A 25,056-nucleotide genomic window follows, 5' to 3' on the forward strand; every position below is an offset into this window, starting at 1 on the left:
AAATGTTCTCACTCTTAACAGGTATATCTTATAACACATATGTCACGACTATATTTTAGCACTCGACACACTAGTCATTCATTCGTTCAACGCGAGAATACAGGTTAAATGCTTACTTAGAGCAATGTCGGTCACACGCTAACTGCTCCAAAAAAACGTTAGCTCTCGTCACTAACACAATTCATTCATTCATTCATTCATGTGCTGTTCGGCCACAGCAGCGAACAAGACAGCTGTAGTCCCCTACCGGGCCGCACCGCCCGCAAGCCCAGTCAAGTTCCCATCTTTAGGGTTTGCGCTGCGGGGAAACGTGGGGCCCTCCCAGAGCTGGGACTACAGGTCCCAGAAGGCCGCGCGGCGGCGTCGCCGGGGGCCCGCACGCGCGCATGCACAGCGTCGTGACGCCGGGACGGCGAGCGAGCGCTAGTGGCTGAGGCGGCGGGCGGCGGGCGGCGGGTCGCGGGCGGGGCNGCCCGCTCCCTTCAGTCGGCCGTGGTTAGCGGACGGTGGGTTTCAGTCGACCGTTTCTCTCGTTCGTCCGCTCGGCTCTCGCTCTCGTGCGGAGCCGCGGCCGCCTGCCCAGCGCTCCCTGGGGGTCCCGAGCGCGGCGCCATGTCGGAGCCGGGCGGCGGTGGCGGCGAGGACGGCTCGGCCGGCCTGGAGGTGTCGGCCGTACAGAACGTGGCCGACGTGTCGGTGCTGCAGAAGCACCTGCGCAAGCTGGTGCCGCTGCTGCTGGAGGATGGCGGCGAGGCGCCGGCCGCGCTCGAGGCGGCGCTGGAGGAGAAGAGCGCCCTGGAGCAGATGCGCAAGTTCCTGTCGGACCCCCAGGTGCACACGGTCCTGGTGGAGCGCTCCACGCTCAAAGGTGCGGGGCCGGGCGTTGGAGCTCTGGGCGGCCGGGGTGGCGGAGCTGGGGAGCCGGGGGGGTCGGGGGGCCGGAGCGGTCTCTCGGCTGCAGGCGCCCTGCGGGATGGGTCCCCGCGGCCGCCCGGAGAGGCCCGCGCCACACCCCCTGTCAGGCGGGAGCCCCGGGGGTGCCCCCTTCTGGGTCGCGGGGAACGAAGAGCGGGTGCCCCTGTCTTGCCGTCACCCAAAACAATGGGATCGCTTTGTCTGCTCGGGCCTCAAGATGGCCGAGTTGGGTGGAGACAGCGTCTCCGGGGCTGAGCGCGGGCGGAGGCCGCATCCCGGCCTCCAGTGTCACATGAGCTTTTCGGTTTCGATTTGTGGCCAGGCCAAGGCGGCCTCCGCAGGGATGTGTCAGGGGCAGACCCGCGGAGCCATGCGGAGCCTGGGTTCAGGGGTCGGAGCTGGGGGGGAGCCCTGGCCGGCTGACGTCCTGGCCCTGCCCTGTGCGGACCCAGATGCTGAGGCCTGGGGAATGACAGGGCCGGACCGGGCCGCGAGCAGAGCATCCTGTTGTAGGTGGATGTGCGCTCCCAGGTCTGCCTCTTGGTCTTCACAGCGTCCATGCTGTCTGGGTGTATTTCCCTATTTCACTCGCGAGCAAACTCAGGTGAAGTGACTCGACCAGTCACCAGCTAATCCTGCTGCTTGGGCTAGACTTAGCATCTCAGTGTCCGGTGCACTGCTGGGTTTCACTAATCATACCCCTATATTTGTGTGACACTTAGACAATCCTAATGGTGACCCTGTGATATTTGAATCTAGTTTACAGATTTATTTATTTATTTATTTATTATTTTTTAAAGATTTTGTTTGTCAGAGAGAGAGCGTGTGCACAAGCAGGGGGAGCAGCAGGCAGAGGGAGAAGCAGACTCCCCGCTGAGCAGGGAGCCCAATGTGGAACTGATTCCAGGATACTGGAATCATGACCTGAGCCTAAGGCAGACGCTTAACCAACTGAACCACCCAGGCCTTCCTAGTTTACAGAGTTTTTTAGAAAGAGAGAGAAACTTGGGTTAGGCACCTACTTGGGGAGAGGGGGCAAAAGGTTTGCATATTCCAGCCGTCTTCTCAAATAGTGACCTCTCCAAAGCAAGGCTAGATTCATCTTGAGACTTGAACTTGTCTTCATGGAGAGTTTCTGGACTCTGTAGGACCGCTTGGTAGTTGATGGTGAGCATATTCGACAGCACAGAATGGGTGTGGCACTGTCCATCTGGGAACTGAGGGGTGATGTCCAGTAAATTTTAACCTTGGAACTAAGGGATTGGCATTGTCTGAAAATGTTTGCCATGGAGCTTCTTACAATGTCAGAAAAGCTGTATGGGTGCCAGTAACGGGATTTATACTGTCTCTTCATTCTCCCCCCCACCACACACTTAAGTTTCTTTCTGATAGCTTGTTTCTTTCAAAACCTATTTCAGGAGATGCTTCATTGTAGCCTCTGTTTCTGTGAGAGGGTGAGAAGGTCAGTGTGTGAGAAAGAATATTTTTCTTAGACTCACATGGAATGTTCAAAGCAAATGAGCCATTCAGACATATTGAGACTATTAATGTTGCTTAGGGTTTTCTGTTATGTTTGGGGTTATGTTTTCCAGCATGGAAACCACTAATGTTAAAATTTTTTTAACCCACCTACTTTTTCAGAAAGAGTATGTATTTGATGTATGTGATAGAACATTTAAAGCATAGATAAAGAAAAAAAATCACCTGGAATCCTTTGACACAGATATAAACAGTGTCAGCATTTTAGAATCTGCCTTTCTGGTTATTTTTCAATGAATATGCATTATTTTATTAAAAAATACCTTAATTTGTGTTAGGTTACTGTATTTGAGTAGTTTGATCTTGGCTAATCCTTGATCATATTCTTGATTATATTTTCATTGCACAGTTTATGTATTAAAATCAGTTATTTCTACCATGGGTCTCATTTCTTTTTATGGAAAAAAATTTAAAGTTTTGTTTTTGCTTCTAGACTTCTCATCAGTAATTTACTTTTCTCAAACATTAGAACTGAACTTTGCTAAAATTACTGGGGATAAGCCCTGTTTCTGTAGTGTGGTTTTTAGTGCGAATCATCTGTTTTCTAGATGGCACATTTTCTTATTTCAGTAAAGCAAATGTCCAGGCATCCACGTCTTGGCTCCATAATGACTTGCACTTTTGAATGTTGACTAAGGAATGAGAGTGTCTAAAATTGAAATCCTGCCTCATTTCTTTATTTATAAAAATAAAAAAGTATTTCTAGTATTTCAAACTGCCTGTAAGTTGTTTTTCACTTAAAATTTTTAAAGAAAGACTGTATGGTCCCATCAGTCTTATTAGCATCCTGACTAAACTAGCATAATTTAGACGTAAGTACAGACCCAGGTCACTTGATAGGAGGGCTTTCTTCCGGGTGAGTTTTGAGCCGGCGTTGGCTTTGGCACATTTGATCAAATGTGAGCATCCAGTAGCTGGTTACAGTGAAAAGGTAGGCTTGCTTTGTAATGTGGAAAACAATTCTAAATTGTTTAAACTGAGTAAAGACTGTCAAGAATGAAGTCATAATTTAGTGAACAGAGGAAATTGCTTTTATTTTATCCCCCCCCCCTTTTTATGGAAAGAATTTTCCAAACACTTGCAATTGAATATAGAAGCATTTTCACATGAAGATATATATATTTTTAACCACCCCAGCTAACTGTAAACTTTTCTGTTAAAGTACAGTATTCCTTAAAGTGTAGGATAAAGATTGCGAATTTAACGGTTTATTTTGATACTAAAGGAATGGAGAGTTGGTGGGAAGGGGAATGTTAAATTATAGCTCCTCTGATTTGAAAAAGAGAAGTCTCTTCCTTGTAATTCCTGGCCTATAGAAAATTGTTTTCTTCGTAGTGTTCTTCTAAAATTACAAGCAGATAGGTGCTCATTACTTAATAGGCATTTTACAATTTTAATTGACGTTCTGTACCAGTTTTTACCTGAAGTGCGTTTTTGGTTGGGTGGTAAAGGTGGGAGCAGGTAAGAGGTACTCCATCTTGCAGCTGGTGAAACTGAAGGTCCCAGGAGGGCTCCAGTTTGTTAGTGACCAGCCTGGGATCATGTGCTGTGGGGTTTTGTTTTTGTTCATGTTTGGGTATCTTAGCCTTGGTACTTTGTCTGTAAGACTGAAAATAATGCCTGCCTTTAGTCAGTACTTACCCTAAGCTCAGGATTCTAGCTTTTCCTCAAATACATAATTTAAGGGTTTTATCTCCTCTTCATTAGTGCAGAGATGGCTAGGGACTAGAATGCGAAAGAAAGCTAGAACTTTTTACAGTCCTCAACTTAGAGATACAGCGGTGTGGAAGGTTTAATGGGGAGTGCTTTTGTGGATTAAAAAAAAAAATTTTCTGAGGACTTAATTTCCCTAAAGGATGAAGAAATGATGACTAAAAAGTATGTATTTCTGGCCTTTGCTTTGTCCCCAGAATGGTTAATAAAGTCACAGGAAGACTTTTCTGTAACCCCACACTACCTTGAAGCCCTAGGCCAGGAGTCCTTCAGCCTGGGTTCCTTCTGTCCTGTGCTGTCACATGGGAGGCAGGGCCCTGCACCCTTCATAGGACAAACCAGTCTGCAGCTCGCTAGGTTTGAATATGCAGTGTAGCATAACAAATGACATTTATGGGCAGCAAAGGGGAAACCATCATCACTTCTTTTTAAAAAGTAAAGGTGGAGAGACGCCTGGGTGGCTCAGTCGCCTGGGTGGCTCAGTCGTTAAGCCTCTGCCTTCGGCTCAGGGCATGATCCTGGCTTTCTGGGATCGAGCCCCACGTCAGGCTCCTCTGCTGGGAGCCTGCTTCTCCCTCTCCCACTCCCCCTGCTTGTGTTCCCTCTCTTGCTGCCTCTCTCTCTGTCAAATAAATAAACAAAATCTTTAAAAAAAAAAAAAGTAAAGGTGAAGGGAAATTGTTTGCCAGCATTGTAGCGTATTATGTGGGCTTTAATCCTCCCTTCCCATTGCTTAACGGTGTTACAAATGGAAGTCTTCAGGTTGAAGAGAAACTCAGACTTTCTCACCAAGCCCTGAGCCTCATGCCAGAGCAGGGAGTGGTTGTGGCAAAGAAGTCACAGCCCCTCAGAAGGAGGACGAAGGGGTGATGGGTGTCCAGGTGACAGGATAAAGCACCGATGCAGGAAAGGGGGAAACTAAAACAAACGTGAGAGAAAAAGGGGAGAACACCTATGATAGTGATCAACCAAAATAATGTGGTGTTAGTATGTTTTGGATTTTAAGAGGAAAAGAGGATGAAAGATAAGGAGAACCAGGAACGTGTAACAAGGAATTTGGTAGTTTGTGTGGACCAAAGAGAACACCTGGCTACCTTTGCTGGATGGAGAAGACACTTGCCCTGAGGCTGGGAGAAAGCAGGAGGGAGGGGGGTGAGGGAATAACCAAGGACACAGGGAGCTGGGCAGCCTCCTTTACCAGTCGCGGTGCCCCTCTTCCCTTGTGCGTTCACCACACTTTGTGAAAACACACTCGGTCTCTCTAGGGGAGAAGTCCGAGTCTTAAGGTGATTGAATGCACATCTTTTTTATATTTCACTAAGTGAGACGTAATGCTCACCTAATTCACAGTGTAATGATGCAAATCACTGTGAGTTTGAAATACATTAAACAGGTCTTTCAGTAGAAATATACACAGATTCATGCTAAGTGACATTTTGTTGAACATCTCTAGAAATTCAGGTGACTCTCAGAAGTTAACCAAAGAAATGTCCACAGGTCACTAAATTTGTATCCATGTGGCTCTCAGCGAAGGACCTGATGAGGTGGCTCCACACTTTCTGTACTGGTACTTTGATTCTGGGAATGTATTAACAGGCAGTACACTATTTGGCCATTATGTATTAACCAGTAAAGTTAGCAGCAGTAGGAAACGGATTCAAACTTTACTGAAAGCGGTATTGGCTGATAAAATACCCAAGGTTGTGTTAGCTATAAGCTTCTAAATATAGCACGATTAATAGCTTCTTTGTTATTAAGAATTAGCTATCAAGTGTCTTTCCTCCTCTGAACAGTTAAAAAAAATGTTTCTGCAGAAGTAGAATGTTACACTGTTATTTGGAAGATGTAATAATTTATAGGGAGGCAAAAAGGTTAAATTATTTGGCAGTTTATAAAACAATGACAGGTTCTTTCTACTAAAAATCAGACATACTCAGACTTCATTTGATCTCTTTTTATGGAGAACAAGCATTAAAAAACTAATGTAAAATGTATTCTGTGACTTCCATAGATTATTACCATCAGAAGAAATGAGGGTTTTAACAAAGCCATAGAGGATACCTATTGGATATCCGTGTCTGAGGATTGTGTCTTTGGGTGTGCCTTCCCGAGCTCAGGCAGTGTTCTGCATTGCAGTATTCCTGGTGCGGAGCTGGGAGCTGGGCGTTCCCAGCAGTGCTGAGACAGAGCAGAGCCGTGACTCATCTCATGGCCTGATGCCCGGTTCCTTTAACCCTGTTTGCATTAGAAAGTGCAGGCAGTGTGGCTAGATGCTGCCTCCAGTTGGCATGTTTTCTGTGTGATATTATTTATATAGATGGTGAATTTTATCTCGGAGGAAGAAATGATTCAAAGTTAACATACCATGCTTTTAGTTATATTAGTGGTTTCCTTTCATGATTATAAAATGTTACTTTTCTGGATACTGTTTGGATGCTATTTTGATGGCATGTATTTTATAAAATTCATAGAACAGATTTTGGAAAATTGAGGGAGAAAATATTTTATAATCCTACCACCCTGACAACTGTTTTAGTTTGGGAGTGTTTCTTTATGCTCTGTCCATGTGCTTGCATTTTAGAGATTGCAGTCATATGTGTGGTTGCTTTCAGGCAGTGTGATCTGTCTTGTGGTATATCCACATTTTGGTAGTTAGAAAACCTGATTGATTTGTTTAGTGGTTTATTTTTTTAGTTAGTTTAGTTTTTTTTTTTTTTAAGATTTTATTTATTTATTTGACAGAGAGAGAGGCAGCAAGAGAGGGAACACAAGCAGGGGGAGTGGGAGCAGGGAGCCTGATGAGGGGCTCGATTCCAGGACCCTGGGATCATGACCTGAGCAGACACTTAACAACTGAGCCACCCAGATGCCCCTAAGTTAGTCATTTTTTTAAAAACAGCTGGAAAGTACCTGGCATACTAGGATACTTGGCCACCTCCTTTCACTTCCTAAAATTATACTAAAAACGATATTTTGGAAGAGTTATTATCTTGACAGATATACTGATATTTTTTTTAGTGTAAACTTTTTGTCTCGTCTTAAAGCTAAGGAAATAAATAGCTTTTCCTCAGACCCTGTATACCCAGATTTTCATAGTTGTTGGTGCATAAAGAAACTTTATAGACCGCCTCATTTAATATACCACCCCCTCCTCTGCTGCACATTGTATTTACTTTTTTTTTAAATTATAATTCTAATATAGTTAATATACAGTTTTATATTAGTTTCAGGTATATGGTGAGTCAACACTTCTGTACATTACTCAGTGTTTATTGTAGGTGTGCTCTGAATCTCTGTCACCTATTCCACCCATTTTCCATTTCATGAATTTGAAACCCAGAGGAAGAAAAATGACTTTCCCAGGATTACTTCACTAAGTAATCACTTTTGCTCTTATGTCATGACTTTAAAGTGCAAGCGAGCCACACATACACCATGATAGTCCTTGAGTAGAAGTTTTTGCCGGTACAGATATTCCATAACAACGTATCATTGCAGAGATAGTTCAGCTGGGGCATCTATGCATCCAGTGGATTAGCACTAGATCTAGAAGTTTGGATTATTTCCCATTCTTACAAATTTTAAAATTTTCAATTGTGTTTTTTTTTTTTAATTATTTAGAAGTTTTGTTCCAGGGGCATTTGGGTGGCTCAGTCGGTAAAGCATCTGACTATTGCTCTCAGCCCAGGTCTTGATCTGAGGGTCATGAGTTCAAGCCCTGCATTAGGCTCCATGCTTATTCTGGAGCCTACTTTAAAAAAAGAAAGAAAGAAATTTTGTTCACTTGAATCTTGAGCTAGCTTACTGTTGCATTCCAGTAAGCTTTTTAAAATGACTACCGTGCATGGTGTTTGCTGTGTGGAATCCACCATGGTCCCCGCCCTGCAGGAGCGCACCTTCAGAGGAAGATGCAGTCATAAATCGACCCCAGAGCAGGCCCAGAAAAGTGGTGTGAGAGCAGAGGGGAAGGCTAGGTGAATGCCTCTTGGTGACCCTGGGGATGTTTGTTGATAAGGATTTTCTTGATGGGTGTTTGCACTTGTCTGGGGCGCTTAACGAGGGCTGGGGTGGGCCGTGTGCTGGGGAGGACCCTGGGTTTGGAATCACAGACTTCTGAATTCTCACTTTGTCCCTTTCCAGACATGTGTTTGGGGGCAATTTACTTACATTTCTTACTAGGAAAACATGGGTAAAAATAGTCATGCCAACCCCCATGTTGTTGTGAGCGTTAGATGTGTGATAGACCTAAAGTACTGAGTAAAATGCCAGTCCATAGCGTTGAGTGAACACCTGAGCAGAATACCCAGAGAGGGAAGTGGGAAGCGCCTTCTGTGTTGGGAGTACAAGGGAGACTGCCTGGAGGGGGTGGTGAGCATCGGTGTAGGGAACACCACCTCGCACTGCATGGGGCCAGACCCTGATCTAGTGCTTCCAACACCCCAGGCAGGCCAGTGCCTCCCGACTTACAGAAAAAGAAATAGAGGTGCAGAGAAGTTAACTACCTTGCCCAGATGACACAGCAAAGTGCCCGGGCCAGGAGTCGGGGAAAAAATGGGTAGGAAGGGAATAATAGGTAGAGCCAAGTCATGTGGGGGTTTAAATGTCAGGTTGGGGGTATGGTGAGCAGATGATATTGACATGAATTTGGTATCATATTTACTACAATTTGTAGAGGATGTTGGCGACGAAGGAGAAGAGGAAAAAGAATTCATTTCCTATAATATCAACATAGACATTCATTATGGAGTTAAGTCCAATAGGTAAGTAGTGTGAATATACTGTTGTTTCGGATTATAAATTTGTGAGAATTGAATGTAGATCTTAATTGACTCAGACAAACACATCAAGAAAACATTCAAGATTTCTGCTGTTTAAATTCATGTATTGAATTTAAAATAGATTAGTTGAATCACCTTTGATTTAATGTATTGAAATTCAGAGGATTTCCAAGTCAATATAAATTCTAATATTTTTATTTTAATTGCTGTGTCATGGCATCCATTTTAGGTTTGAGCCAAAATGTACTTAACATGTATAATAATAATTCTCAGATTATATCTGGATTTTCTTTATTGTAAATAACTAGTAAAAACCTAGTAAAGATTCTTAGGTAGAGGTCTCATTCTTTTTAGTGTAAATCCCTAAAGAAAGCGTTACTGGTTCAGATGCAATGTGCCGTTAAAGTCTTTAATGCATGTTACCAGATTTTTCCCACCTTCCAGAAAAGCGGTGTCAGTTTACACTCCAGTAGACATATCCAAATTTAAATATGTAAGTGTTTAATTTATACAGCATTGGCTTTTGAAAAGTTCTTATTTTGCATAATTTCAAGCCTTCAAAAGAGTTACATGAATTCTATATAGTTGCTATCAGAAGCTGTTGTTAACATAGCCACGTTTGCATCATTGCTTTTTTCTTGAACCATTTGAGAGTTATAGGCAACCTGCCCCTTTATCCCTAAATACTTCAGTGTATTTCCTAAGAACAGGGACACTTCTATTCATAGCCTTGTTACAGTTTTTAAATTCGGGAAATACTGGTGCAATACTACTCTTGATGTACTGTGTGCACATTCAGATTGTCTCAGTAATGTCCCTTACAGTAATTCTCCCTTGATCCAGAATCTAATTCTGTATCTGTCATGACATTGACATTTTTGAGAAGTACAGGCCAGTGGTGATTAGATTTATTTATGCATTTTTGGCAGGGATGCTATTATGACTTTTTCCTTCTCTGTGTGTCACATCAGGAGGCTTCAGTGACTTTTTAGAATAACATAAAGTATTATGTGTAAAGTACTGGCCTGGGAACAGAAAATTCAAATACTAATTTTTTTGAACTATTTTAACTATCTTTGAGCACGTGTTATGTGTAAGATATGGCAGTAGGTATGCAGAGAAATAAAACCTGGTTCCCCAGAAGCTTGTGGTCTTTGGGGAGAAAGCTTGGCAGATACACACCGAACTGTACTACTTGGCAGAATCTTAGGGGTGCAGAATAGTACGAAACATGGAGATTGAAGAAGGTGATTCTGGTTAGGGGAAGTCCCGTGGAAGAGGTTATGCGGGAACTGGGTTTTGAAGATTACTTGGAATTTCAGCAGATGAATGTAGATTTCTTAAGCAAAAACACAGTGGCACATCACGTTTAGAGAATCGGACATTTATTTTAAGTTGTGTCTTGGGTGGGGAAGAGGGTACATAGCAGGAGATAAAACTGGAAGAGTTGATTTAGGCCAGGCTATGGGGGCCTGGAGTGCCCTCTTGCCACATTAACCTGTGGGTGACTATTGTTTGTTAAAGCTGATGTGTGACTTAGTGCCATAAAGGAATGGTACAAATTAGCATAAGATCAGATTTAAGTATATCATGGTTTGTAACTTGGAGTTACCAGGGAGGTTCGTTTGAGTGAGGCCAAGATTATTAACTCAACCCATATATTAGACAGATTAACCATTTGCCTGGTTTCGTGGTCACATACCAAAACCTTAACCTAATTCAGTTCTCACATGAGTAAAGGAAGATAAGCAGTGTGTTTCCCTGTTAGAAAAGCAACTCTTTAACATGTTCTTTGTATGCCATTCAGATGAATTTTTAATTTGTGTGCAACACACCAAGGGCGACAGTTACTAAAACTGATTAGGAATGAGGCTCTTTGTTCTAATTTCTTCTTTTGCTTTCTTTTAGCTTGGCATTCATTAAACGTACTCCAGTAATTGATGCAGACAAACCAGTATCTTCTCAGCTCCGAGTCCTCACGCTCAGTGAAGACTCACCGTATGAAACCTTGCATTCTTTCATTAGCAATGCGGTGGCTCCTTTTTTTAAGTCCTATATCAGGGAGTCTGGCAAGGCAGACAGGTAAAAACCATTTTTCCTTTGTTGGTTTGAATGTCCTATTTCACTTAGTGTTCACAAGACACCATGAAAGATAATGTGGAATTTGGGAATCGGGAGGGTAAAGCTAGTAAACCAAGAGGATATAAATCTGTTGCCATCAATAAGATGTATATTATTAATGTTTGGCAGACCTCAAATAATAGGATCTTTTGGAGATCCAACAGCTCACTAAAGTTTTGAAGTGTTTGTTAACCTTTTTAGGGATGGTGATAAAATGGCTCCTTCCGTTGAAAAAAAGATCGCAGAACTTGAAATGGGGCTTCTTCACTTGCAGCAGAATATTGAAATTCCAGAGATCAGCCTGCCAATTCACCCCATTATTACAAATGTTGCGAAACAGTGTTACGAACGTGGAGAAAAGCCAAAAGTTACAGACTTTGGAGATAAGGTTGAAGACCCAACTTTTCTCAATCAGTTACAATCAGGAGTTAACCGCTGGATTCGAGAAATTCAAAAAGTAAGAGCATGGTATTGAGTGTGTTGTATAAAGTACTTTGTTCTTTAATGTCTCTGAGAAACTGGTTTGAGTTTTTGTCAATGAGGTGAAGTGTCCGATGACGTTAGCAGTGCTTTCCATGGTCCTGGGACAGCATGCAGTTGTTTAAATATTAACCCTGAGAGAGTGTTGATCACAGCTGTCTTATACCTTTGCTTTCATTTATTAAACCACTTAAAATGGACAAGGAAGGAAATCTACTTGAAATATAAAAATTATGTTGTAATGCATGTGTTTAGTTAATGATACTTTCCTACCTTTATTTAAATAGTGAATACTCTTGAATGTTATTTATCCTTAAAGGTGACCAAACTTGATCGAGACCCTGCCTCAGGAACAGCCTTGCAGGAAATTAGTTTCTGGTTAAACTTGGAACGTGCGTTGTACCGCATACAGGAGAAACGAGAGAGCCCAGAAGTTCTCCTTACTCTGGATATCTTGAAACACGGCAAGCGTTTCCATGCCACTGTCAGTTTTGACACTGATACAGGTAAAAACTGGAACCAATAATATGATCAGTAAGTTGTGGATCTGGCTTTTGAGCTTTTATGGATAATTTCAGTGAAAGTCAGCAGATGGACCATCCAATGATTTTCCTACATATGTTCCTTCTCCTTCCGGAGTTTTGAGAATATAAGCCAGTTTCTAGGCCTGAGTAGAGTCCTGGGAGTTTCCCTCCTGTTTCTCAGTTACTTGGTTCCTTGAGTAGACCGTACTTTTTTAGCATAAAGTCAAGTGTGCTTTTGACAATCCAGGCAGGAAGACGGTTGACATTAAGCAGAAGTTACTTGCCCACAGGACTGTGGAAGGAGAGCTGGACAGTGCTTTCTCTTCCTCTTTTACCTGCCCTTTTTCCCCATTCTCTGCCTTCCTTCCTGTTCTGAAAGTGGTCAAGATAGATTTGGTTTTCTGTATGCACAGCAGTGTGAGTGATGTTGTATTAGCACATGTGGGCACTCAAAGGTTTGAATTGACCGGACATGGTTAGGCATTTCTCTACAGCTCTGCCCACCAGAGAATGTTAGAGCAAGGAATCGGGGCTGCAATACTGGTCATGTTCTAGCCCTCCAAAAAAGGCATGCTGCCCATGTTATAAATGTTAGAGGAAGCTCCAGGTGGCAATCTTGCAGTTACATGGATCACATTGCACGTGTTACCTGGGCATTCACTAGTGCTGAAAGGTATGCCTTGAAATTTTGTTTTTAAATACCTCTGAAACTTATTTCTTTCCTAATACTTTTTTTTTTCTTAATCTTCTGCTGGAGGAGTCAGAAAGTAGACTAGACCCAGGTGCTTCTGGGCTTCTGTGTCCATAACACATTCAGCTCACATGAGCCACGGGTGTACCATTTAAATTTTTAGTGTTCCTAAGGATGATAACTTTGTAGTTTTTCTAAACTTAGTGTTATTCGTAGAACGTTTAGATGGTACAGAAAGGAATGAACTTCATGGGGCCGCCACCCACAGCCTTTAGAGTATGGCGTGAGTTGACTGATATCCTTTAAAAAGCGGTGAGACCATCCGTTAATTAACAGGATCATCCTGTTAATAACATGTTCCTTTTTTTCAAATACCTTAGTTTCTGTGTCACTCACTCTTCGCAACAGCGGAAGGTTCCGTTGTGAGGCTGTATTTCAGTTTACTTGCCCAGGGTTAGGCTATAAGCAGTGTCCTCTTCATTGTATTCCTTTTCCCTAATGAAGGTATGGTTGGCATATAATGTTATATTATACCTGTATTACTTCAATGAACACCATTAACCGTTTCTTTGTTAATCTAGGTCTAAAACAGGCTTTGGAAACTGTGAATGACTACAATCCTCTGATGAAAGATTTCCCTCTGAATGATTTGCTGTCTGCCACTGAGCTGGACAAAATACGGCAGGCACTTGTTGCAATTTTCACCCATTTGAGAAAGATCCGAAACACAAAGTATCCCATTCAGAGGGCACTGCGTTTGGTGGAGGCAATTTCAAGAGACTTGAGTTCTCAGTTACTCAAAGTATTGGGCACGAGAAAATTGATGCACGTTGCTTATGAAGAATTTGAAAAAGTATGTTTTAATACATCAGAAAACCAACCTGAGGGCACAGAGATGAAAACATGCTGTAATAATAAGCTGCCTTTCGTAAATTATATCCTAGGTGATGGTCGCATGCTTTGAAGTCTTTCAGACTTGGGATGATGAATATGAGAAGCTTCAGGTGTTACTGAGAGACATTGTCAAAAGAAAAAGGGAAGAAAACCTGAAGATGGTGTGGCGAATCAATCCTGCTCACAGGAAGCTCCAGGCCCGCCTCGACCAGATGAGAAAATTTCGACGTCAGCACGAACAGCTGAGAGCTGTCATTGTCAGGGTCCTGAGGCCACAGGTATGCATCACATTTTAAAAATACGTACATGAGTTGTTTTTATAACCTGCTTTCTTTTTCTTAGAATGAACTACTTCCTCTGTTCTGCACCAAATGCCTCTTGAATTCTATTTGCATCCTTTCACTGTTCTCTCTACAATATAGTGATTCTGTATTTTCAGTACAAATCTTCTCCATCCATTCATCCCTCCCCCAAAAATGCTTGAACCCTAGAGCCAGACTCCCTGGGTTTTAAATCCTAATTCCACTGTTTAACGAGCTGTGTGACTTGGACATGTTTTTTAACCTTTTTCCCAGATTTCTCATTTATAATTGCATATGTCTGAGATTTATTAAAAGAATTAAATGATTCCTTTTCTTTGTACCTGCTTTTTTTTTCTTCTTAATTCGCCTGTCTTTTCCTTTACCAATGATTTTTTTTCCTTTAAAAACTGCAGCCCAGAAATATAAGGTGGACTAATACACAGTTGACGCTTGAACAACATGGGGGTTACTGGTGCCAGCTTCCTGCGTAGTTGGCAATCTATATGAGACTTTTGACTCTCTAAAAACCTAACTACTGGGGCACCTGGAGCATGCAGCTCTTGATCTTGGGGTTGTAAGTCTAAGCCCCACCTTAGGTGTAGAGATTACTTAAAAATAAAATCTTAAAAACAAAACACAACAAAATTTCTCCCTCTGCCCCTCACCCTGCTCTCGTGCTCTCTCTCTCTCAAATAAACAAATAAAATCTTAAAAAAAAAAATAGCCTACCGTTGACCAGAAGCCTTACTGATAACATAAAGAGTTAACTTACTTTGTATGTTACATATGTTAGACACTGTATTTTTACAGTGAAGTAAGTTAGAGGGGAAAAAATGTTATCAAGAAGGTCATAACGAAAAGAAAATACGTTTACTGTACTAGATCCAAAAAAAAACCTGTGTGTAAGTGAATGTGTGTGTGTAAGTGAATGTGTAGTTCAAACCCGTATTGTTCAAGGATCAACTGTATATGGACAGCGGCATCGACTCTGCGTGGGGACATTTGGGTGTTCAGTCTGTAATTCTTTTGCTGTCCTGTAGTTTAAAAATTTTTGTAGTAAAATGTTGGGGGGGAGGTTCCAGTCTAGAAATCATGCCATCCAGGAAGCTTCGTTCACTGTGTAGGAGGGCCTGCTATTTGTAGTAAATTGTTAATAGTGAGTCCTCAGCATCTTTTTGCTCCGTGCTCACTGATCGATGTGTGCAGGCAGGCATGGTGTGCTGGCTTTAAATGTTAGCCCTCTATTTTATCTGTGAGAGATCTGATTCTAGTTCTGATTCCTTCTAGCCTCAGGTTTCTTAACCCCTTTTTCCCATGTACCTCTTCTCATATGCTGTTTTTTTAAAAGATCATTTTGTATTTTCTTTTTATTTGTAAATCATGCAGTACGTGTCCTTTATATCAGTAAAATTTATGATAAGCATGTGCATGCATACGTTCTCAGAATGGTTTTATTGGAGTGTTTATTCCCATTGAATCTAACTATTGAGATGGTTGGATTCAGAGCTGTCATTCGTGGTTTGTTTCCTGCTTGTCGCACTTGTTGCTCCTCTAGTTCTCTGCTGCCTCCTCTCGTGTTATCTTGGCCATCTCATTTTAATTCCTCTGTAGACCCGTAGCTGTATGCCTCTGAGTTTTCTTTCCTAGCGATTCTCTAGGGCTTACAGTGTGCATCTTTTATTTATCATGGTGTGCTCGGTACTGACTTCCGGTAAACTGTGGGACCCTCCCACCACTATAGCTCCCCTACCCCCTTGTCACGTGTATTACAGCTTTACATGCTGTAAGCCCAGCAATGCCGTGTTGTGAGTTTTGTTTTAAACACTCACATTCATTTTAGAAAAATTAGGAGAAGAAAGAAGAATATACATAATCCCTTAATGTTTGTCCACGTGTTAACGTTGCCCAGTTCTCTTTATTCTTTCCTTTGGATCTGACTTACTGTCTGGTGTGTCTCTTCCCTGTAGTTAAAGGAATTCTGGTAGTATTTTTTATTCCATAGGCCTGCCAGCAACACATGCCCCCATTTTGTGTTTACCAGGAAAAATATTTCACTTTAATATTGGAATGATAGTTTCACTGGATATGAAATTCTCATTTGACAGTAAGTTGTAAATCTGCCCAGACTTTTCATTCCTGCAGGGCTCCCCAAGGTCTCCAGTGTGTGTGTATAGTTCATTACCTCGGCCCTTCTTGGGCTCTCCCATTTTCAGAATCTCCCCTTTAAACTTACTGCTGTTCTGCTCCCACCAGCAAAGCTGCAGGTTTTTACTGCCTGTTAGTTGTTGGCAAGAAAGCCAACAACTAACTGTTACTTACCTGATTTGGTAGCACCTTTTTTTTTTTTTTTAAGAGAGGAAGAGGAGGGTAGGTTGGGGGACAGAGGAAGAGGGAGAGAGAGGATCTTAAGCAGGCCTACACAGCCAGCATGGAGGCCAGCGCAGGGCTCAGTCTCACAACCCTGATATCATGACCTGAGCCGAAATCAAGACACTTAACTGACTGAGCCACCCAGGCGCCCCTGTTTTTGTTTTGTTTTGTTTTGTTTTTGTTTTAGATGATTTGGTAGCATTTTGTCATGAGAAAACATCTGAGGTTGTTGGTTGCCTTTGCTTGTTTTCCGTTGTCCTGAAAAAGCTATTTTTAATAATTTTGTTCAGGTTTTGCCCTCATACTACCAGCACCAGGAGTACTCAGAATGTTTTTAAATGCATAAAATAAAAGAAACAAATTTTACAAAGAAATAATTATCTGGATTGTGATCTAGTAATCTGTGTGCTTCTCCATGAACGCATAAACTAGCAAGATCTAGTGATGGGCCATGTTAATACCATAATTTTGAAGTAGCAATGAGCGTAAGCAGGATCGTAAGATAAGTTCAGATGTGAGGCGCCTGGATGGCTAGATGGGTTAAGCGTCCCACTCTTGATTCCAATTCAGGTCATGATCTCAGGATCCTGGGACCTGCCTCGGGGCTCCCCACTCAGTGGGAGTCTGCTTGTCTCCCTATCCCTCTACCCTGCCCCCAACTCGTGTATTCACTTGTGCTTGCACTCTGTCTCTCTAAAATAAATCTTTAAAAAAAAAAAAAAAGATCTGTACAAATGTAATGTGATGAAGTATTTTTTGGTGACAAAGCTATGGAATCTCAAACAATTATTTGTGACTGTTGTGTGCATTCATAGTTGGAGGAAATGCTAAATTTTAGTTAGGGGTTAATGAAAATAATGATGATGATCTCCACCAAACAAGTTCCCAGACCATCTGAATTTCCTCCAAGACATCTGTGGACCCAGGTGAAGGCCCCACCCAGCTTTAAAATTCTGCGGGAGTGTGGGCAGGAGATGTGTGTGGAAGTCCAACACTTCTTGAGGTAAATGCTCTGCTCTCTGGGAGCTTCAAGGACCTGAGCAGGGGAATCCCTCCCTGTTAGTGTAGCCTTTATCTGTCCCTCTGCTGTGGTATTTACCCATAGATTATAACTAAAGTTTTAAAAGTCAAAAAGGAAGATTCTTTACGTCAGATGTTGAGTTTATATGTAGTGCTCCTGTGAATTACTGAGCTTCCCAGTGCAGTTTTAATTGTAGACAAAACTTTGAAGAGGCAAGTACCCAAAACCCAGGTTTTAACATATTATTTTAGTTCAAGAACTAAAACTACATTGTCAGAAGATCTTTACATGCAGAGTTAGAATATACTCTGTCATATTTCTCATAATTTTGTTGCGTTGTGCTTATAAAATGTTTGGCTAAAAGTTAAAAACCTGCAGGTAGGACTGACTGTGCTGGGCGGTGTGTGCTCCTGGTGTCCAACAGAACAACAGCCTTCGTGCAATCAACATTTTTGTCACGAGTCCTCCTCTTTCAGGTCACAGCGGTTGCACAGCAGAATCAAGGAGAGGTCCCCGAGCCTCAGGACATGAAAGTAGCCGAGGTTCTCTTTGATGCTGCGGATGCGAACGCTATTGAGGAGGTCAACCTTGCATACGAGAACGTCAAGGAAGTGGACGGGCTAGACGTCTCCAAGGAAGGCACGGAAGCTTGGGAGGCCGCCATGAAGAGATATGATGAGCGAATCGACAGGGTGGAGACCCGGATCACTGCTCGCCTTAGGGATCAGCTTGGCACAGCCAAGAACGCTAACGAGATGTTCAGGATTTTCTCCAGGTTCAACGCACTGTTCGTTAGGCCTCACATCCGTGGGGCCATCCGTGAGTACCAGACCCAGCTAATCCAGCGCGTGAAAGATGACATTGAGTCCCTCCACGACAAGTTCAAGGTCCAGTACCCACAGAGTCAGGCGTGTAAGATGAGCCATGTGCGCGACCTTCCCCCAGTGTCGGGCTCCATCATCTGGGCGAAGCAGATAGACCGCCAGCTGAGCGCCTACATGAAGCGTGTGGAGGACGTGCTGGGCAAGGGCTGGGAGAACCATGTGGAGGGCCAGAAGCTGAAGCAGGACGGGGACAGCTTCCGCATGAAGCTCAACACTCAGGAGATCTTTGACGACTGGGCCCGGAAGGTGCAGCAGCGCAACCTCGGTGTCTCGGGGCGCATCTTCACCATTGAGAGCACTCGTGTCCGGGGCCGAACCGGAAACGTCCTGAAGCTGAAAGTTAACTTCCTTCCAGAGATCATCACGCTTTCCAAAGAAGTTCGAAACCTCAAGTGGCTTGGTTTCCGAGTCCCACTGGCAATTGTGAACAAGGCTCATCAAGCAAACCAGCTCTACCCATTTGCCATCTCGCTGATAGAGAGTGTGCGCACCTACGAGCGGACCTGTGAGAAGGTGGAGGAGCGGAACACCATTTCCCTCTTGGTGGCCGGCTTGAAAAAGGAAGTGCAAGCTCTGATCGCAGAGGGCATTGCACTGGTGTGGGAATCGTACAAACTCGACCCGTACGTGCAGCGCTTGGCAGAGACTGTGTTCAACTTCCAAGAAAAGGTGTGTTGTACTTTACTGCCCCCCACCCTGCAGGGTCCCAGGAATGAACTAAACACAGTAATAGCTCACTCATTTAACGGGGTAGTTCTCCAATAGGGGGCGTTCCTGACAGGTAGAGCGTTGGGCCTTGTGAGCTGAAGGGGAGAAGAGGCTCTTTTACGTACTAGGCTGTTGGATGGTGGTGGGGTTCTGGCAAGACCGTTAAGTAACAGCCTGAGTTTAGACACCAATGGAGAGGTTCCGGAAGGACATAGGAGTCTGACCAAGTGAAATGAGAGCTTTATTACTGATACAGCTGCATGGACAGCAGGGCTCTAGATCTGCAGCCGTGGCCCTTGCTGTCAGTCCTCCCCAGACCCAGGCTTCCCTCCCAGACCCGAGCGCGGCTGGACAGTTGTAAGCCTCCTGGCCCCGAGCCTGCTGCTGGGAGCAGGTCCGAGTGAGAGCATGTGTCTGCTACACATGATGGCTACTCATGGAAGAACTCCTTTGCCTAAAACATATGTTAATTGAGAAGAATATACATAAAAATAAAGGGATACTATGGTGATTTAAATATTAAATATACCTTTCTTTAGGTGGATGACCTACTAATTATTGAAGAAAAAATAGACCTGGAGGTCCGTTCCCTGGAGACTTGCATGTATGACCACAAGACCTTCTCCGAGATCTTGAACAGAGTCCAGAAGGCCGTGGACGACTTGAATCTGCACTCCTACTCCAACTTGCCCATCTGGGTCAACAAACTTGACATGGAGGTGAGGGATGGGTGGTTAAGGTGCTTTTCAGTTTTCTGTCAACCCTGTTTTATAAGCTTAGTAGTTTGTCACTGAAAAGCATTTTCCCATAGAAGTTACCAGCAGTAGTCCAGTTTCCTCTCGAGAAATCCCATTTAGCTAACGGAGCTGAGCTGTGTGATACTAGCAATGCTCCTTCCTGTCCATTCCGACTTGCAGGTGGGGAGGTGGGGAGAGTCTCTTTATTTTCTGAATATCTGACAACCTCCTGCCTGCCCTCCCTGCTCACCCAGGAATGTAGGTGACTCTCCCTGGCCCTCCTCTCCAGGCATCCTTCTCTGACACGCTGCCCCCTCTCCACCACCCAATTTAAAAAGAAATGCTCAGGGGACCTGGCTGACTCAGTTGGTAGAGCTCGGACAGGACTCTTGACCTCCGGGTCATGAGTTCAAGCCCCATGTTGAGCCAAGAGCTTCTTTAAAATAATAATAATTTTTAAAAAAGAAATGCCGAGCAACCAAATATGTCTTATTCCTGGTGTGGAGGATCGGGGCTCACCGCTGTAGAGGTGTGCGGGGAGGGGATGTATTTGTGTGCACCTGTGTCTGTGTTTAAAACATTCTTACCACGTGGATGTCAGCATCCGTGGAGAGCCCCAGGAAGTAGGATATTTCATGGCAGAGCTGCTCAGTGGGCAGGTGGTGGTTGGGCAGCTCCTAAGCACCTTAGTTACCCATTTAGGGAGAAAGGAAAGCCTGTGACCCACAAAGGTACAGCGTATCCACAATGGGACACTACCAGAGAAAGTTAACAAGCCCCACTCTTCTGAATCTACGGAAAGTCTCGGGGTTTGCCACAGTGACCTTTACAGCATTCCCAGGATGGACAGACTGCACAATGACATACAGATGTCCTATTCATGGGACATTCACTTGTCTCATTCCATATCAGAGAGAAGACTTCCTTCTTTACTTGTTAAAATGGGCACCTGTGTGTGCTGACAGGTGTTAACTACTCTCATTGGTGATTGTTTTGCAGTACATACAAAAATGGAATCATGTCATATACCTGACGCTAATACATTATATGTCAGTTATATCTCAGTTTTACAAAAAAGAAAATGGGGCGTTTGCCAAATTGTAGATTGTTAGTCTCTAAGGTTGTCAGGACAATGCTTTTGTTTTTAAATTTTCTAGTCTTTTGAGCAAACAGCAAGACCATGACTGCATCTGTGTCCATCTCCTTGTTCCTTACAAGTCGGAGGGCTGGTGATTGGGCTAGCTCCCAGACGGGGGTCAGGTTCTCTGAGGCTGGGAGAGGGACGGAGTGAGGTGGGGAGCCAGGGTAAGATGAAGGGTGTGGTAGCAACTGTCAGCCTTGAGCTTAAAGCATTGGCTTCCTATCTGTCATAATTGTTGAGCTAACTTTTGGAGGGAACACTGTGCTCTGATCCTACTTTCTCTGTAGATTGAAAGAATATTGGGTGTTCGCCTACAAGCTGGCCTGAGAGCTTGGACCCAGGTGCTTCTCGGACAAGCTGAAGATAAAGCAGAAGTGGACATGGATACAGACGCACCTCAAGTCAGTCACAAGCCTGGTGGAGAGCCAAAGATTAAAGTGAGTCTTTCCCGTGGCATCCAGTTTGCTAGTAAATCAAGCAGAGGATTCTCCCCTTAAAAAGTACCAATGAGAAAGCCCCTTAACAGTGAAGAAACCTGACAGACAGCACCTCGCCCGGATGACCAAAGTCGGCATCACCAGTGCTGCTCGTGCACATTGTTTTACTCCAGCAATGTGTGTGATGTGACAGGGCAGCTTCTCCCCAGTCTTTGTCCCCATATATCCCAGACTCATTCCAGCCATGAGAAAAGATCAGATATCCCTACAGATCAGGGTCATGAGAGACAGGAAAAACTGAGAAAATGTCATGGGTTGGAAGGGATTGAGGAGATGTGACAACTGTGGGTAGTGGGGGGCTGGGAAATCGGACTGAAGTCAGTACTTTACTTAGTAGTGTTGCATCGGTATTAATTTCTTAATTTGGGTAATTGTACCCTGTTAGATGTAACATGAGAAGGAGCTGGTGAAGGGTATGTGAAAACTCTTCATACTTTCTTCGCAACTTTCCTGTAAGTCTAAAATAACTTCCAAAACAGAAGTTTTTAAAAAATGGGAAATTTTAGAAAAAATCTACACTGGGGAAAAAAAAAAACAACTCTGCTTTCGAAGCACGCATCCAAGAAATCATTTCAAGAACTGAATGTAATCTGTACAAGGAAAAGTGTAGACTCTGACACTAAAATGTCACTGTTTTCACAAAATTTCAATCAGAGTCTCGTGGGAGAATGAATAGCACAGTGGTCAGCGTACTGAACAGCAGTCTTGTCTCCAAGCCACCGACTTCCCATTTGAGTGAAGGAGTGGCCAGCTGGAGCCCAGCAATCCTTCTAGAAAACTGTTAGTTCAGGCTGTGCAAATAGGTCGTGTCTACCAGTGTGGCTGTTGGTTACAAAGGTGTCTGCCATATAGTTTCAGTAGGCCGTGCATTTGTGTTACGTAGTTTGTTGCATTTGTGTTCAATTTACCAATAAAAATGTCTTACAAAACAGAAGCTTTTAGGCTTTTAGAACTGAAGGTAAAAAAAACTTTGATGTGGGAGAAACAGTTGGCTGTTTTTTTTCTCCCCAGATGCTACCTTCTCATTTTTTTCTCTTAATCTTGAAAAATGTTTTCACTTTTGAATATTACATATATTTATCCCCAGAGCATACTTTTTAAAATACAGAGATGTAGAAAAGCAAATGAGCACGTCTAAGCTAAAGCAGTTATCTGGTAGAGATGGAGTCAGAATTCTCGCTTAGCCTAAAGTAGGCACTGGCAGGTGGCACAGCCTCACCTTGACTTGTAAACCTGCCTCCCTACGGCACGTGTCTGACGGCTAATGCCAGCCTCTGTCCCTGCATCGGTGGCACAGGGTTCTCGGTCTGAGGTCATTGTGTCCGTAGATTACCACACATATTAAATCAGGTGGTGCTCCCTTGAGCACCTATTGTGTGTTCACCGAGGCACAGGGGACCCAGGAGGAACCTAAGCAGTGCCTGCCCTCTGACTTCTCACAGTCCTTTAGAGAGGGCCGTGGACCACACTTGTGAAATACGGAAGACCACGTAACAGACTCATGGTTCAGACCCAAGTAGGTTAATAAAATTTAGAGGGAGAAAGCGTTATGCATCAAAACCATTTTTTTTTTACTTTGGAAAATGTTTTTCTATCAAGAACATTCCTTTGAAATGATTCTGTTGCTTCGTATGACCAAAAAAAACAAAAAACAAAAAAAATTATGATTTCTATACTTTTTACCCAGTTTCAAATTTCAGCATTCATACACCTGATTTTATTCAAGATAATTACTGAGCAACAGTCACATACACGTATGTTCAGTACCATTTAATTGAAAATGGCTCCTCTAGGCATTCACCAATTTATTAGTATGTTAGAATCACACTTAGGTGTTAGATTTTTTTTTTTAAAGATTTTATTTTATTTATGTGACAGAGACAGCCAGCGAGAGAGGGAACACAAGCAGGGAGAGGGGGAGAGGAAGAAGCAGGCTCCCAGCGGAGGAGCCCGACGTGGGGCTCGATCCCGGAACGCCGGGATCACGCCCTGAGCCAAAGGCAGACGCTTAACGACTGCGCTACCCAGGCGCCCCCAGGTGTTAGATTTTTAACCAAGAAATAATCACGGTTGTCGTGAGTACTGATTCTGACATCGCAAATGCATAAAAGCATTTTATTGAAACTAATTGCTAAGTGAGAAATGAAATCTTTCTTTTACAGAATGTTGTTCATGAGCTAAGAATAACCAATCAGGTCATCTATTTGAATCCACCAATCGAAGAGTGCAGGTACAAGCTGTATCAGGAAATGTTTGCCTGGAAGATGGTTGTGCTGTCTCTTCCCAGGATCCAGAGTCAGAGGTACCAGGTGAGCCTTCCGGGCACTTGCACTGTGAGCCCTCGGACCAGGCCTCCCCAGGGTTCTGTGGCACCGCCTCTCCGTCATGCCTCTTTAAATGTTGCTCTTACATGTCTTCTCAGATTGCGGACTTGTGACTCAGCCTTGGGGTTTTTTGTTTTTTAAGATTTTATTTATTTATTTGTTAGAGAGAGAGGGAGAGAGGACAAGCAGGGGAGTAGCCAGCAGAGGGAGAAACAGGTTCCCCGCTGAGCAAGGAGCCCGATGCGGGACTCGATCCCAGGACCCTGGGATCATGACCTGAGCTGAAGGCAGACCCTTAACTGACTGAGCCACCCAGGCATCCCATGGCTCAACATTCTAAGGGAAAGCTAGAAGAAGTCTTGTGTGACCTGATGGTTTTCCCATGGCTGTCTTTCCAAATAGTGGCCTCTGCAGTTCTGATCTCGGTAGTCTCTTAGAAATGCCCTCCATGAACTTCTTTGGAAATTTTAATTCCTGTTCCTCCCAGCCCCCACTTTATTATATTAGTTTGCAAATATACACAAAACTGGAGGGAAAATCATGAGCTCACACCAGCTTGCCTTGTTTATTATCATGAGGCCAATTTAAATTTCTCTTTCTTTCCCCACCCCTCCCCCACCAGATTTATTTTAAAACAAATCCCAGATATACTCTTAATAATGTGCTTCTGGAGCAAAAGGAAAACTCAGAAGCCTGTTTAGTTCCTGGCCTCTAAGGAAAATTATTTCAGATAAGCAGATCTCCACAATCTCTGTTATGACAGGCTCTTCTAGAAAGTCTTAGTTTTGAACAGATGCAGCATAGGCTTAGTCGTCAGATTTTTTTGCAGTAGCAACCATCTATACACTTACAGTCTTGGCCGTGACCAGCTAATCAGAACCAGGCTGTGAGTACTGGTTCCTTCTGCTCAAGGACTCTGTGCAGACTGCAGGGTATTTCTTGTCACATCCTGTTTTTAACTAGCCATGTTTCTCTTTGCATTGCTGTCCTGTTTGTCTCCATATCTGACAGAACTGAAGCCAGCCCCCTTATGCTGGTCCCATGCCCTGCTCTGCGCCTCAGTCTCCTGTCATTGAGTAAGCCTGACCCCTGTCACCCTCTAGCCATCTTACTTCTTGGCTCCTCTTGGTAAAAACATGGAGGAATCGTCTGCACACCTGCTCCAGGTCCCTACCCCTCAGGCGTCGGGGTCACTGGCCTTTCCCTATCACTGTGGCGGGCTTGTCAGCCCTTGAGAAGTGGCAGTGGCAGGCTGTGACAGGTGCACACCGCCTCCTACTTGATACACTTGTTCCGCTTGGCTGTCCTGGTTTTCCTCCCACCCCAATGGCCGGTCTCCTCTGCTGGCTCCTCTTTAGCTCTCCTTCTTCCAGCCTCTGCCTGTTTCCACCCCAGAACTCTGTCCCACCCAGTCCGT

The 25,056-nt window shown here is 43.8% G+C and overlaps 1 protein-coding gene across 2 annotated transcripts in view; it reads left to right on the forward strand.

Moving 5' to 3' along the window:
* Positions 1-469: 469 nt before the first annotated feature.
* The window catches only part of DYNC1H1 (dynein cytoplasmic 1 heavy chain 1), a 69,991-nt gene continuing 45,404 nt past the window's right edge, over positions 470-25,056 (forward strand). For both annotated transcript variants that reach the window (XM_034642964.1, XM_034642965.1), the window contains exons 1-11: positions 470-868; positions 8,840-8,927; positions 10,854-11,027; positions 11,268-11,523; positions 11,866-12,052; positions 13,343-13,614; positions 13,706-13,933; positions 17,825-18,901; positions 19,480-19,659; positions 21,106-21,255; positions 23,478-23,624. In XM_034642964.1, the coding sequence (XP_034498855.1) occupies positions 613-868; positions 8,840-8,927; positions 10,854-11,027; positions 11,268-11,523; positions 11,866-12,052; positions 13,343-13,614; positions 13,706-13,933; positions 17,825-18,901; positions 19,480-19,659; positions 21,106-21,255; positions 23,478-23,624 (3,015 nt within the window). In that variant the 5' untranslated portion in view covers positions 470-612. The remainder of the gene's footprint in view (positions 869-8,839; positions 8,928-10,853; positions 11,028-11,267; positions 11,524-11,865; positions 12,053-13,342; positions 13,615-13,705; positions 13,934-17,824; positions 18,902-19,479; positions 19,660-21,105; positions 21,256-23,477; positions 23,625-25,056) is intronic.

Source organism: Ailuropoda melanoleuca, chromosome 14 (assembly GCF_002007445.2).
Source record: "Ailuropoda melanoleuca isolate Jingjing chromosome 14, ASM200744v2, whole genome shotgun sequence".
In the NCBI taxonomy this organism is placed as follows: domain Eukaryota; kingdom Metazoa; phylum Chordata; class Mammalia; order Carnivora; family Ursidae; genus Ailuropoda; species Ailuropoda melanoleuca.